The sequence below is a fragment of the Leptodactylus fuscus genome, chromosome 5 (assembly GCF_031893055.1).
Source record: "Leptodactylus fuscus isolate aLepFus1 chromosome 5, aLepFus1.hap2, whole genome shotgun sequence".
NCBI lineage: Eukaryota > Metazoa > Chordata > Amphibia > Anura > Leptodactylidae > Leptodactylus > Leptodactylus fuscus.
Window position 1 is genome coordinate 18,544,858 of NC_134269.1, and position 15,933 is coordinate 18,560,790.

A 15,933-nucleotide genomic window follows, 5' to 3' on the forward strand; every position below is an offset into this window, starting at 1 on the left:
TATACACCCCCCTCCTGTTACCCCCACAGTATACAGCCCCCTCCTGGTACCCCCACAGTATACAGCCCCCTCCTGTTACCCCCACAGTATACACCCCCCTCCTGTTACCCCCACAGTATACAGCCCCCTCCTGTTACCCCCACAGTATACAGCCCCCTCCTGTTACCCCCACAGTATACACCCCCTCCTGTTACCCCCACAGTATACACCCCCCTCCTGTTACCCCCACAGTATACAGCCCCCTCCTGGTACCCCCACAGTATACAGCCCCCTCCTGTTACCCCCACAGTATACACCCCCCTCCTGTTACCCCCACAGTATACAGCCCCCTCCTGTTACCCCCACAGTATACAGCCCCCTCCTGTTACCCCCACAGTATACACCCCCTCCTGTTACCCCCACAGTATACACCCCCCTCCTGTTACCCCCACAGTATACAGCCCCCTCCTGGTACCCCCACAGTATACAGCCCCCTCCTGTTACCCCCACAGTATACACCCCCCTCCTGTTACCCCCACAGTATACACCCCCCTCCTGTTACCCCCACAGTATACAGCCCCCTCCTGGTACCCCCACAGTATACACCCCCCTCCTGTTACCCCCACAGTATACACCCCCCTCCTGTTACCCCCACAGTATACACCCCCCCCCTTCCTCTCCCTGTTACCCCCACAGTATACAGCCCCCTCCTGGTACCCCCACAGTATACACCCCCCTCCTGTTACCCGCACAGTATACACCCCCCTCCTGTTACCCCCACAGTATACACCCCCCCCCCCTTCCTCTCCCTGTTACCCCCACACTATACAGAGTCCTCAGACATGGCAGTACTATAGCAGGCAGTATACAGTCACACATCCTGCACTGCCTCATACTATTGCCGCATGTTGTGTTCTAATTCTAATATTAATAAAGCTTGTTGACATGCGGACGGTTGTGATTGGCTGAGGCCTGACGTGGATTTGGCGCCAAGCAGCCTTGTTGCCGGAAGTGGCGCTGTCAGCATGGATCTCCACAAGTTCGAGCGGGATAATTCTCGGAGCTGTCTCCTGGCGTCTGCGGTCCCGGCCCTGTGTAAAGAGGAGGCCTGCTGCCTGGGGATAGATGAGGCCGGCCGGGGGCCCGTCCTGGGTGAGCGCCACAGCGGCTGTGTAACGGGACTACAAGTCCCAGCCATGACAGGGGTTTGGTGGTCTTAGTCTGTTATTAGCTGTTCTGATGTCTGCCCCTGTCCACAGGCCTGTATGGGGATATGTATCTTATATCAGGGGGCCGCTGCCTCAGCATTGTAAGGCTTTGTTGCCCATTCAGCTGGTGCCTGATATAGATGACGTGATTGTTTGCTGCGGCCAACAAGAACATGATCTATATAGAAGGCCTAATGTATGCGGTGTGGAGTCAGACTAAGCCGCTGGTCATGTGATCTGTGCGCTGTACATTTCTGCAGTGGTTGTGCTTGGTATCACAGCTCAGCCGGTTCACTTGAATGGGACTGAACCGTGATCAGGCAGTGAGCGTCTTGTCACAAGGCCTGAGAAGCAGAAGCAAACAGCTGATCCTCAGGGTCCAGGTATTAGTGCCTTGCTGATTTTCAATTGATGTCCAATCCAAACGAAATCCGGTAGTTAAAATAACGCTTTTGAACGGATTTTTACACGTTAGAGAAAAGTGTTGTGCGTTAATACACATGAGCCTTTTTTTTTTTTTCTGGCATTTCAACACCTAAGCTCTGATGTGTAGCAGCTCTGGCCCGGATGATCAGTTTCTGGCCAGGCAGCAGAGCGGCTGCACGCTAATGCTATACTGTAATCTATTACAGTATCTGTAACCTGTTGTAATCCTATATCTCACTGCAGACATCGGCCATACTATTACAAAGGGTGTCTACGCTAAATGTGGCACTGTATCTGTTTTACTATAATTCCAGCGTTTAATACTGAGTCCCACCTCTTGGATTATTAGGGTAAGTTCACACGGAGTATTTTGGTAAGGATTTTAAGGCCGTATCCGCCTCAAAATCCTGACCAAAAAGACGGTTCCCATTGAAATCAATGGGAGCCGTTGAGGTCTTTTTTTCCAGGAGCTGGAAGAAAGCGACATGCTCATTCTTCAGGCCGAGTCGCCTCGCGATTCGGCTGAAGACACTCCCTCCTCCGGACTAGGTCCATTCATTGAGCCTAATCCGGAGCGGAGTGCGCAGCAGGATGCCGGTGCAGTTCATCGAATTTCAGTCGCAGCTACCCGCCTCAGATCCAAGAAACCATGTGTGAACTTGGCCTTAGATGTTGCAGGTACCTATACTCCGGTATCTATGGCAGTCAGAATCCTGATCTGTCCTGTCATAGGCTTGCCACCATAGTTATATATTGATTCTGCCATAGGCTGCAAAACAGATGTACTGCTGTATGGGTGTGGAGGCTAAAAAAAAAAAAAAAAATTGCAAATAATTCAAAAAATCTTTAATAATATTTTTTAAAAAAATTTAAGAAAAATTATTAAAATCACCCTCCTTTCCCTAGATCAGAAATAAAAATAAACAAAAACAAACGGGAATGCCCGAACTATAAAAAGTATTTAGCACATACAGTGAATGCTGTGGCAGTATAAAAAATAAAAGCCAAATGGCCATTTTGTCTCCCCCCGCCAAAAAAAAAATAATTAATCTTTCCTTTTCAGAAAATGGTACAAATAAGAGCGACATCTTGTGCCGACAAAAACCACCGTGCGCTGGTCCATACTCATAAACATTAAAAATTTATGGATGTCAGAAATAATATTTAGCAACTTTATAGAGGTACTAGCTGGTACCCGCGACTTCGTCTGCGGTGATTGTAGCAGTGGGTATATACAGGCTTGGGTAAGGTTTTCGTAGTGTGTATAAGGTATGGGATATGAAATGTAACTTTGTATCTTGTTTTTGCTGTAATTCAGAGAATACGTGAGACTTTTGTGTTGCAGTCACTTTGTATTAGAGCTGCTATATATACGGTGTTGTGAGAAACTTTACATAGTGACTTTGGGACAGAAGTATTTGAAGTTAACCCTGTGCCGCCGATGGCATTTTTTGATTTTGGTTTTTGACTCCCCTCCTTCTAAACCCCATAACTTTTTTATTTCTCTGCTCCCAGAGTCATATGAGGTCTTAATTTTTGCGGGACAGATTTTTCTTCATTATGCCACCATTATTTATTCTATATAATGTACTGGGAAGCAGGGAAAAAATTCAGAATGGGGTGGATTTGAAGAAAAAATGCATTTCTGCGACTTTCTTACGGGCTTTGGTTTTACGGCGTAAACTGTGCAATCAAAATGACATGTCCCCTGTATTCTGTTCTTCGTTACGATTCGGGGATACCAAATTTATTTGTTTTTATTTACATTTTGACCCCTTAAAAAAAATCCAAAACTGTGTTAAGAAATTATTTTTTGAAAAGTCGCCATATTCCGACAACCGTAACTTTTTTATACGTGCGTGTACGGGGATGTATAGGGCGTCTTTTTTTGCGGGACCGGGTGTACTTTGTATTTCTACCATTTTCGGGAAATGTCATTGCTTTGATCACTTTTTATTCAAATTTTTATCAGAATCAAAATAGTGAAAAAATGGCGGTCTGGCACTTTTGACCATTTTTCCCGCTACGGCGTTTACCGAACAGGAAAAATATTTGTAGAGCGGGCGATTTCGGACGTGGGGATACCTAACATGTATGTGTTTTCACAGTTTTTAACTACTTTTATATGTGTTCTAGGGAAAGGGGGGTGATATGAATTTTTAATCATTTTTATTTATTTTTTTTATATTTTTTTTACTTTTTTTAAACTTTTTTTTTTTGCATTTATTAGAGCACCTAGGGGTATTGACATGGGTGGGCGGTGTCGCGGATTGTCAGAGCAGTGGGGGTTGGCAAACATGGCTGCTCCAGAGCGTTAAAGAGAGCCTCCTGGAGTACCATTAAGGTGAGGGGCAAAGTGGTAAGGTATATGTATATGTGATTGTGTGGGGTTAGGGGCTAGGCTGCAGAGGGCAATATGAATTTTGGGGCTTGCTATGGTCCAAAGTGTGTGAGATTGCAGAGATGGTGGTGTGAATTTGGGTTTTGTGGGGGTCCTGGCACAAACGTAGGTGTGCTATTGTGACGAAAAATAGCCTATTGTTTAATAGGGTGTATTAACTATGTTTGTGGAAAATTTCAGCCAAATCGGTGGAGCGGTTTTTCCGTGATTGAGGAACAAACATCCGAACATGCAAACATCCAAACACACACAAACCCACAAACTCACAAACTTTCACATTTATAATATTAATAGGATTAAAGCGCGACAAAAACTTTATAAACTTGGTGTTGCTCTGATTGTGCGATTGAACATAAGAAACCATAAATTCATTATTTATGCATGGAAGACAATGAGGTTAGTGGTTTTAAGTAACCCCCCCTCTCATATTACGTATATATATATACACTCACCGGCCACTTTATTAAGTACACCATTCTAGTAACGGGTTGGACCCCCTTTTGCCTTCAGAACTGCCTCAATTCTTCGTGGCATAGATACAACAAGGTGCTGGAAGCATTCCTCAGAGATTTTGGTCCATATTGACATGATGGCATCACACAGTTGCCACAGATTTGTCGGCTGCACATCCATGATGCGAATCTCCCGTTCCACCACATCCCAAAGATGCTCCTCTATTGGATTGAGATCTGGTGACTGTGGAGGCCAGTGGAGTACAGTGAACTCATTGTCATGTTCAAGAAACCAGTCTGAGATGATTCCAGCTTTATGACATGGCACTGCATTATCCTGCTGAAAGTAGCCATCAGATGTTGGGTACATTGTGGTCATAAAGGGATGGACATGGTCAGCAACAATACTCAGGTAGGCTTTGGCGTTGCAACGATGCTCAATTGGTACCAAGGGGCCCAAAGAGTGCCAAGAAAATATTCCCCACACCATGACACCACCACCACCACCAGCCTGAACCGTTACTGATACAAGGCAGGATGGATCCATGCTTTCATGTTGTTGACGCCAAATTCTGACTCTACCATCCGAATGTCGCAGCAGAAATCGAGACTCATCAGACCAGGCAACGTTTTTCCAATCTTCAATTGTCCAATTTCGATGAGCTTGTGCAAATTGTAGCCTCAGTTTCCTGTTCTTAGCTGAAAGGAGTGGCACCCGGTGTGGTCTTCTGCTGCTGTAGCCCATCTGCCTCAAAGTTCGACGTACTGTGCGTTCAGAGATGCTCTTCTGGCTACCTTGGTTGTAACGGGTGGCTATTTGAGTCACTGTTGCCTTTCTATCAGCTCGAACCAGTCTGGCCATTCTCCTCTGACCTCTGGCATCAACAACGCATTTCCGCCCACAGAACTGCCGCTCACTGGATGTTTTTTCTTTTTCGGACCATTCTCTGTAAACCCTAGAGATGGTTGTGCGTGAAAATCCCAGTAGATCAGCAGTTTCTGAAATACTCAGACCAGCCCTTCTGGCACCAACAACCATGCCACGTTCAAAGCACTCAAATCACCTTTCTTCCCCATACTGATGCTCGGTTTGAACTGCAGGAGATTGTCTTGACCATGTCTACATGCCTAAGTGCACTGAGTTGCCGCCATGTGATTGGCTGATTAGAAATTAAGTGTTAACGAGCAGTTGGACAGGTGTACCTAATAAAGTGGCCGGTGAGTGTATATATATATATATATATATATATATATATACACAAACCTCGTGCTCCTCTGAGTGTTTTCCCTCTTCTGGAAAAAATGCAGTGTGACCTCTGCCTGGGTGACCCCTCTAACCTATGATCCCATGGTCTGTGTGCACTGCAAATATGAGCCTAGTCCTTCACCCACCCCATAGGAATGGAATGTGGTGATGAAAAACCAAAAAGTTGTGTCTTTAAAGGGTTAAGAGGATTCTATTTGAGAACTGTTGGACACTGAAACACAAGAACATTACATATGAATATAATAGTTGTGTGTTATTGTGTTACCGCTTCCACATCCATGTTGCAGATCATTCACTGTGTCCTCGTTTCCCTCCTGCAGGTCCGATGGTTTACGGCATCTGTTACTGTCCTGTTTCCCGCAAGAAAGACTTGGAGGACCTGAAAGTTGCAGGTGATGTTATATTGGACTATGTTCACATCTCAGAGCTCTATCTGTCATATGATGGAGACAAACTGCACAGATGGGACCTCATTGACTGTTATGTTGTCCTGTTATGGTCTCTTCTGCTTGCTCTGCTATTTTGTCAGCCATTTTGACAGAATCTACAATGGCTTCAGAGGCAGATGTGAACAGCGCCTCAAAAGGGGTATGTTCAGTGTGAGGCCTCATAATCTGGGTCTTCAGTTTGTTGGCACTGCCCATGATACACCGTCATATTAAAAATTTTCATCCCAAAGGTACAAATAAGCTTAAGGCTGACACCCCACGTTGCAGAAAAGCTGCTTTTTTTTTTTTTTTTTTGCAGATTTTGCTGTGGTTTTTTGAGCCAAGGCCAGGAGTGGGTTGAACTATAAATGCTACTTTTATATTTCCCATTCCTTGTGTAGCCACTCCTAGGTTTGCTTGAAAAAACGCAGCAAAATCTGCAACAAAAAAAAAACAGCTTTTCTGCAACGTAGCGCCTTAGCCTTAAAAATGAAAAAAAAAAAGACTTGAAACAGCGTTACCCTTGCCCGTGGCTGTGTCAGGTATTACAGCTTAGTCATATTCATTTTAATACCTGTGAATAGAGTGTCATTTTTTTTCCTTTCTTGTGATTTCTTGGCTAATCGCCTCTTCAGTTTTGGTGAAAATGAACATTAAACTGGCCTTATCTCAATGGGATAGACTAGGACCAAGCTCCCTTGCACACGGCCTATGAATGGTCAGTGTACTACCCAGGTTTTTCCCCAGGTAGCCCATTGACCCTTTTATTTCTATGGGCCCATAATCATGACTGGGAATTACACGATTACGTGTGCGGGCGTATTGCAAAATCTAGAACAGGTCCTATTCCTGTCTGATTTTGCGACCCTGTTTCCGTGGGTTCAATTCCTTCAATGACAGGGGCCACAGAAGCACAGGCAGCACACGGATGACATCTTTGTGTTCCCAGCACGTCGCCCATGCCATTCATTCATGGCAGCTGGTTAGCATACGGTCGTGTGCATCCGGCAGATATGTTACCTATTTCTGAGCCAGGTTCTGTCGGGTCTGCTGGCTGCTTCCGATTGAGGCTCATGTGACTGGAACCAGCACCTGGGTCTATCCACCTCTTCTTTGTTCACTGGTATTATCTGAACCGTGGGGGCTGGGAGACTCAATGATTGTAATAGTAAATCCAGTCTCCATAGCACGGCTAACTACCTGTGAACATAGGAGAGGCATAAGGAGGCTGATCAGCGCAGGTGCTGGTTCTGATCATGTGACTGTAAGTTGGAACCAGCCTGGAAACCCAACATGCAGCGCTGATAGAACACGGCCCGGACATGACATCCTACAATAACCCCTTCAGGTTGTGAAATTTCATACACCTAATACATATTTGTTCATTTTTAGACTCCAAGACATTAAGTGAATCTGAGAGGGAGCGACTATTCGAGAAGCTGGATGGGGCGTCGGACTTTATTGGGTGGACTCTGAATATACTGTCGCCCAATGTCATCTCTACCAGCATGCAGCAAAGGTAATGGCGGCAAATGGTCCCCAACCTCAAACTAAACAACTGCAACCTTAGTGTCATAGGAAAGATGAGAATCTCCCCTTTCATAGACACCAGAAGGAAGTTTCTGCAAAGTGACCCCCTCCCCCCATCCATATTTTTCTTACACACAGCCCTTATACTGTACACGCAATAGAGAGGCACAGGGAACGAGTAAAGAGCTGCAGGATGTCACGGAATATATTACATAGTATTAATGACACAAATACCAGGAAATGAAAAGTTGTTGTAAGTTTAATTACACTTCACAGACGGATTATAGTTGTCGTAGACACCGGTGCTTTTATCCAGTCCTGACTAATGGCTTATAGATTTGTAGTCTTGTATTTATCTTTCACTGACGTTACGTTAATTGAAATTTACTTTTCCTCTCAGGGCAAAATATAATCTCAATGCTTTATCCCATGACACGGCGATAGGCCTTGTTCAGCACGCCCTGGATAATGGTGTACGAGTTACTGAGGTGAGTATAAAGGGGAGCGCAATAGTACAGGCAAGTCTATGGAAAGCTAGCCGTGATACATACATCAGCTTGTAAGAAGGGACTAATGAAACCGCCAAGGTGACGCTGTGACTCCCAGCTCACTACTGGAATGTTCCATACTATATTATTGTTCCCACAGTACATAGCATTAATTGTAGTTATATTCTGATACATAGGAGTAGTATTATAGTAGTTATACTCTTGTACATAGGAGGGAGTATTATAGTAGGTATATTCTTGTACATAGGAGTAGTATTATAGTAGTTATATTCGTGTACATAGGAGTAGTATTATAGTAGTTATATTCTTGTATATAGGAGTAGTATTATAGTAGTTATATTCTTATACATAGGAGCAGTATTATAGTAGTTATATTCTTGTACATAGGAGCAGTATTATAGTAGTTATATTCTTGTACATAGGAGGTAGTATTATAGTAGTTATATTCTTGTACATAGGAGCAGTATTATAGTAGTTATATTCTTGTACATAGGAGCAGTATTATAGTAGTTATATTCTTATACATAGGAGCAGTATTATAGTAGTTATATTCTTGTATATAGGAGTAGTATTATAGTAGTTATATTCTTGTATATAGGAGTAGTATTATAGTAGTTATATTCTTGTATATAGGAGTAGTATTATAGTAGTTATATTCTTGTACATAGGGGCAGTATTATAGTAGTTATATTCTTGTACATAGGAGCAGTATTATAGTAGTTATATTCTTGTACATAGGAGGTAGTATTATAGTAGTTATATTCTTATACATAGGAGCAGTATTATAGTAGTTATATTCTTGTACATAGGAGCAGTATTATAGTAGTTATATTCTTATACATAGGAGCAGTATTATAGTAGTTATATTCTTGTATATAGGAGTAGTATTATAGTAGTTATATTCTTGTACATAGGAGGTAGTATTATAGTAGTTATATTCTTGTACATAGGAGCAGTATTATAGTAGTTATATTCTTGTACATAGGAGGTAGTATTATAGTAGTTATATTCTTGTACATAGGAGTAGTATTATAGTAGTTATATTCTTGTACATAGGAGTAGTATTATAGTAGTTATATTCTTGTATATAGGAGTAGTATTATAGTAGTTATATTCTTATACATAGGAGTAGTATTATAGTAGTTATATTCTTATACATAGGAGCAGTATTATAGTAGTTATATTCTTGTATATAGGAGTAGTATTATAGTAGTTATATTCTTGTATATAGGAGTAGTATTATAGTAGTTATATTCTTGTACATAGGAGGTAGTATTATAGTAGTTATATTCTTGTACATAGGAGCAGTATTATAGTAGTTATATTCTTGTACATAGGAGGTAGTATTATAGTAGTTATATTCTTGTACATAGGAGCAGTATTATAGTAGTTATATTCTTGTATATAGGAGTAGTATTATAGTAGTTATATTCTTGTACATAGGGGGCAGTATTATAGTAGTTATATTATTGTACATAGGGGGCAGTATTATAGTAGTTATATTATTGTACATAGGAGTAGTATTATAGTAGTTATATTCTTGTACATAGGGGGCAGTATTATAGTAGTTATATTATTGTACATAGGAGTAGTATTATAGTAGTTATATTCTTGTGCATAGGGGCAGTATTATATTATAGTAGTTATATTTTCCTGTATTTACTTGTCTTTATGTTTTGTTTTATAACCTTACAACAATGTCTTCTGCTGCCCCCTGCAGGTATTTGTGGATACAGTAGGTCCTGCAGAGAAATATCAAGAAAAACTGAAGAAACTATTCCCTGGAGTGGAAGTTACGGTGAAACCCAAAGCTGATTCTCTTTTTCCTGTGGTCAGTGCCGCGAGTATCTGTGCAAAGGTGAGGGATACATCCGCCATGATGTCAGCAGGGTTTGCTGATCTCTAGTCCTCCATAGTTATCAGATATTAGATAGATATAGGTAGATCCTTGTCCAAGTTCTGGGCACTGGTGACATGACACGTAACTGAGGTAGAGACTTCTTTTGGGACTTTGTATAGGTTGATAATGGTGAATAAGGGCTTATCCTTTAAGTGCACAGCACGTGGGTGAGCAGGTTGTTCATGAAAGAAACCTAACATAGTGGTATCAACCTGTCCTGTTTAATTTGTGTAGTTCTGTTATTGCACAGCAGGGGGAGATATTGCCTCGTGTCCTGCACACTAGATATTCTAGATGGCCGACTGAATACAGCCTTGTCTAGCTGCCTTGGGGAATCCATTGTAGAGACACATGCCTCACATTTCAGATGTGTGTACCTAACCTAACCCACCTCTGATTCAGAACACAAGAGCCCCTCTAGCATTATTCTTAAAGGGGTTGTGTCTTCCTCTGCCTGGCAATCAGGATTTTGCCCATAGAGCAGCCTCTGCAGGGAAATTGTGCGTAGTATTTCATCCCATACATTCATCTCCGTTCGCCATCCCCTGTGTAATACTCTCTTGTCCTCCATTACTTAGCACTGATCTCTCCTACTAATACATTATAGATTTAATAAGACTGTACATTAGTCCTGTTTTCTGATTTTCAGGTTGCCAGGGACAGAGTGGTCAAGAGCTGGAAGTTCCTGGAGGATTTGGGTGAAATTGATGACAATTATGGCTCTGGATACCCAAATGGTCAGTTAACTAAAGACGTAAATCTTCTTTAGCGTCCAAAGCAATAGGCTTTATCCTTCCACAGGGAACTTGTAGGTTACTGAGAGTAATGAGCTTATCTTGGGTTACAGAGTCCTCAGCGTCTTCATCTAGAAGGAGTGCTGGTCTCTTTAGCTGGGAATTGATTAAAGGGGTTTCCCATGTCATACAGTTCGGGTATATCATATATATTATATGATTGGTGATGTCTGATCTCTGGGAACCTCCTTCCTTCCTGATCCTTACAAATAGGAAGCTGCAGCTCTTTTGCCTCCACACAGCGTTGGCCTGTAGTAAATCTCTAATCAAGTAAATGTCAGGCACCTTTGAGGGTACGGTCACTATTAAAGGGCATAACTAGGTGTATAGGGAGATACTGGGTATTGGTACAGTTTCTGAATTTCCTACAAAACTGACACCTACCACCTATCCACAGAGTCGCCTCTGGGTCATGTGACCGACCCAGCTCTTCTCCTGCTGCTGGTAAACGCAGTAGAATTGGGCAGTCATGTGACTCTGAGGAGAGAAGACTTCTTGCCTCCTGCAATGGTGTAAGAATAGGAAGAGGGTGTATGTTGTTACTTACTTGCTGACATGGCCAAAATATTCTTCCTTGCATAAGCTGTTTAAAGGGGTATTCCCGTCACAGACCTTAGGATATGCTACAAATGTGTCACGTGCGTGTCCCACCTATGGGATCTGCAGCTATCATGAAAGCCTCCTCCACCCTTTAGGTGCTGAGATATGGTAGGTGCCTGTGCTTGCCAAAACCCCACTCCCAGTAGATGTGGTCTCTGAACCTCTATAATGCATACATAGAATACCCTGTGAATATGCTATAAATGTGAGATTTGGGCTGGGGGGGACCCTTTTAACTACTAAACTTGAGAATGCGACTTTGTTATTGTGATCCTCATCCTACAGACCCAAAGACGAAGGAATGGCTGGCGAAACATTTGGACCCCGTCTTTGGATATCCTCAGTTTGTTCGGTTCAGCTGGAGCACGGCACAGACTATTCTAGATAGCAAAGCCGCCCCGGTGTTATGGTGAGTGGTGAGAGATCAGACAGAGAAGAGAGTGAAGATTTAGTGGGTATAGTAAACGGGACGTCGTATGAATAAGGCTCCATGCACACAACAGTCTTGGTTTTGGATCTGATCTGTGTGTCCATGTTACTCAAGTGCAATAATAATATAGGACGTGGTCTAAAATAATTGGAATGGCTGTGTATAGAGAAAAGTATTGATTCTAACGCTATCTGAGGGACATCTTATCAAAATATCTTATAAGGCACTGGATGACAAAAATGGTTGTGTGCACCTTAATTGTTACAGTGGGTGAGAGGGGAGAGCAGGGAATTGGAGAAGTGGACAAGAGCAAGCAGGTGAGTGCATAGGGTAATGGTGTCATGGGTATTAGGGAGAAGGCTAAGGTTGGGTTCACACCAATGCCTGATCTCCGTTTTGAGGTTTCTGTCTTCTGCTGACTGGAGACGGACATCCGGCATTCAGTGACCCGTCAGCGTCTTCTGCTCTCCACAGTGAAACAGTATTTTGTGTGCGCTTTTCCATACCATGTGTAAGCACCAGTAATGTGGGTAGCCATAACGATACAGACCCAGCAGAGGGCAGCAGAGTCCATGTACTTGATGTAATTCCTGGAACAGCTGCTCCTCTCCCTTTAAGTGCACATATTACTTGTACCATGGCGTTTCCTGCCCGGACAGCCATGGCCTTGCTTGCTGGTAACATTTGCACTGATTAGCAGTGTCAGATTATGGCGGGGGAGAGGTCAGACAGACCTTGTGTCCTGTTAAAGAGGATTTGGGTTTACAATCTATCACCCTCCCCCGTCCTAACCACTGAGGAGCTTCTGTAGCTGCTGTTCATTGTCTGTATAGGATTCCTTCTAACATACATGTCTTGTCTCTACTCAGGGGTGACGACGAAGAGGACGCAGGTAAATCTTCTTCACAATCTGTCCTGTCCTACTTTGCTGCCTCAAAGGAATCTTCCAAGCCCCAGAGTCACCGGTTCTTTTTGGAGCGACAGCTGGAGCCTCTGGCTGATCTGTAGGAGAAGGTTTATTGTGTAATGTACCCCAAAAACATACAGTCCATCTCTCAGAGGTCTGGAAACTTAGCACAGTGTTATATCAAAAGGGAAATGTCTGAAAGCTCCAACATCTCGCTGCTATAAGTTCTGTTTCTGGTAAAAGGTATGGCTGTTTGTTTTTTTCCTTAAATAGCGCCACCTCTGTCCATGGTTTGTTATTGCACTTCAGTGGACGCTACACTACTGGACCTCAACCATGGACAATGTCTGGACGAAGGTAGTTGTGCTTTTTCTAGTGTCAAATAAAAAAAAAATGGCCGACGTACAAAGTTTATACCAATTATGTTTTGTAGGTTTTTTTGGGGGGGCATCAGAATTACAGTAAGATATAATAACCGGAAGACTCTGCTGTCCGAGGAGATGTAGTTTTAGGCAGATTTATTAAAGGGGTTTTCTAGAACTTGTATATTGATGGCCTGTCCTTAGGATATGTAATCATTGGTGGCCTGGAACCACTGACTATCAGCTGGCCAAGAGACCGCAGTGTTGGGGTGAGGACTAGGGCCACGTCACTGAATACCTGGCATAGCACCGTACACCGCATAGGGATTGTGCTTGGTATTGTAACTCTGATCATCCATGAATGACAATTATTGTCCCCAAGGTAGGTCCTGTTACAAATGTGCACAAAAGAATAAATAGCAGAACAAAATAGGACTAAAATAGAACGTTTATTAAATATCCTCTAAGATTGATATTCACACTAATGATATAGAAAACCTGTTCTTCCTGGGTTTAGTAAAGATTGTCGCTCCACCGTGGCACTGTGAAGCCTAGCCACAGGGTCGCCACTCCAAATCTTCTGAGATGACCACATTTTTCTCCCACCAGCCCAGGTAGAGGTTAGAATAGGTGGGCGCACAAGGGCTACCCATTGCTACCCCCCTGAGCTGGTGGAAGAACAAAGTAATTATGTTCCCGTATGAATTTCAACAAGTGGACCACAAACACACTATGGCCGGCAAATTGGTTTCCTCTCCTATTCAAGAAGCCCTCACGTCCCCTATCATGTGGGATGGAACTGTAGAGGGCCTCTACATCCAGACTGGACAAAAGGGCGTTTCTGGCACATATCAGCCCTTCCAATTTCAAGAGGACGCCCGTCGTGTCCCTGACATACGAGGGCAGTTCCTGGACAAATGGTCTCAACATCTGATTTAGGCACAAACTAGCCTCCTGTGTCAAGCTATCCATTCTGGACACGATCGGACGTCCTCTCAGCGGCTGCACCCCCTTGTGAATCTTTGGCTTCCTGGTTATTACCTGGAAACATAACATCATACTTGGATTCATCAATGAATACCATCATACTTAGCTTGCAATGTTTGACTAAAGACCCTGGTCGGGTTAGATGGAAGTTTCTGATAACATGCTGGGTCCCTCAGGATGTTATTACACATTAAATACTGTTCCCTGCTCATGACAACGACATTGCTGCCCTTATCGGAGGGCTTGATAACAATGCAGGGAATACAGTCCTTTCTCTTCTTTGCTGGTCAAATTGTACGCCCTTTGTTGTACTCCAATCTGAATCTTTCTCAGTTCATCCATTACAACACCTAAAAATACTCAGGGGAACTCTCACCCACTGGAGGCATTCTAGTGGAGGGAGGCTTCAAATTAGAAAATGGGCCCTTTCATTTTCTTCCAATAGGGCGCAGAGATCATGGAAACTTATCATATCCTGAGTTGTTAAATCTAGTTCTGCCCCTGTCCTCTGATCTTTCATACGGAAGAATTTTCTCCATTTCAGTTTCCTTATGTGCAAGTAGTATTCGATCGAATACCTCCCCTGTATAGTTATTGGTGTAAAAAAAAAAAGCGCCAGGGAAGGTGGGAGGGGCATCAAATTTTTACAGCGTTGACTGCGTGGTATTCGACCGATTACACCAATAACTATGCAGGGGAGGTATTCGATGGAATATTACTCGCTCATCTCTACTTATGAACAAATGCAGATCTTTTATCCACGAGGAGGCTACTATCGCTATTGCAGGGAACAAAATCCTCATGGGTTAGGGTGAATGTGATGTCATTGGCACACAGCGGGGTTCCCAGGTGTCAGACCTCCACCTAATGATAGGTCATCAATAGGTAAGTACTGGAAAACCCCTGTAAGTCCATAGCCAGTCAATGATGCTCCTAGCAGGTTTAGACTTCATTTTCTGTGACCCCGGGCCTAGGCTGCCGCTTTCGGTGTTGCCGCTGATTGATTTTTAACTATTGATTGAACGTTGCAGCCCCTGAGCGTTTCCTACAGACGGCAGGTGTAGCTCAATAGCCAAAATGAATTAGTGGTGCTACAAAAACGTCGCACTGGCCAAATTGTCCAAGATACAGCTTGGTAATTCTGGGCCATTCTTTAGAAATCCCCTTCCCCCACCACCATCACCAGATCTGGCAGCCTTAGCTTTCACCAAGTCACATTTCAGTACTTGAGAATTTCCCCTTTTAAAGGGGTTTCCATTTTTTGCAAAACGGTCTCAATCAATCCCACAATTATTGTTCTGACACTGCACGATTTCCCTTCTGGTCTTTGTTAGTTTCTCATTGCCCATTTTGTTGACTGTGTTCAAGGTGAAGTTGAGGAATCTTCTGCGCCCGTCTTTGGTTACACTTGCAGGATAAAATGTGTTTTTGATACTTTCTGTGATGGTTTGTTGACTTGTCACGTATTAATAGAACTAAATAAACATTGTAATTTGTAGATTCTTGATACACTTCATTGTGGCTATATGGTCACAGATTGTGTGCAGACTCGCTTATTAACCCTTTTCCATCTGTACCAGTCGCTGGGCCACAAGCTGTCCTTGATGGCAGGGCATGCTCTGTTTGCAGTTGGATTGGCTCTAAAACTGTAGACGATGGTGGTGACTGAAGCAGTTGCTGGAAGCAGAACACTGTGGTCCATCTAGGCTGCCCATATATTACCACCCCATGACTGGCATCACTGGAGTTTCTT

General features: G+C 43.2%; 1 protein-coding gene across 1 annotated transcript; it reads left to right on the top strand.

Annotated features, from left to right (window-relative positions):
- The first annotated feature begins 988 nt into the window (after positions 1 to 988).
- RNASEH2A (ribonuclease H2 subunit A) lies at positions 989 to 14,635 on the top strand. Its single transcript, XM_075276055.1, has 8 exons — positions 989 to 1,131; positions 6,054 to 6,125; positions 7,554 to 7,680; positions 8,092 to 8,179; positions 9,921 to 10,058; positions 10,750 to 10,837; positions 11,780 to 11,903; positions 12,794 to 14,635. Exons 1-8 carry the CDS (start codon positions 1,005 to 1,007, stop codon positions 12,930 to 12,932), a joined length of 903 nt encoding a protein of 300 aa, XP_075132156.1. The 5' UTR covers positions 989 to 1,004; the 3' UTR covers positions 12,933 to 14,635.
- Positions 14,636 to 15,933: the final 1,298 nt, after the last annotated feature.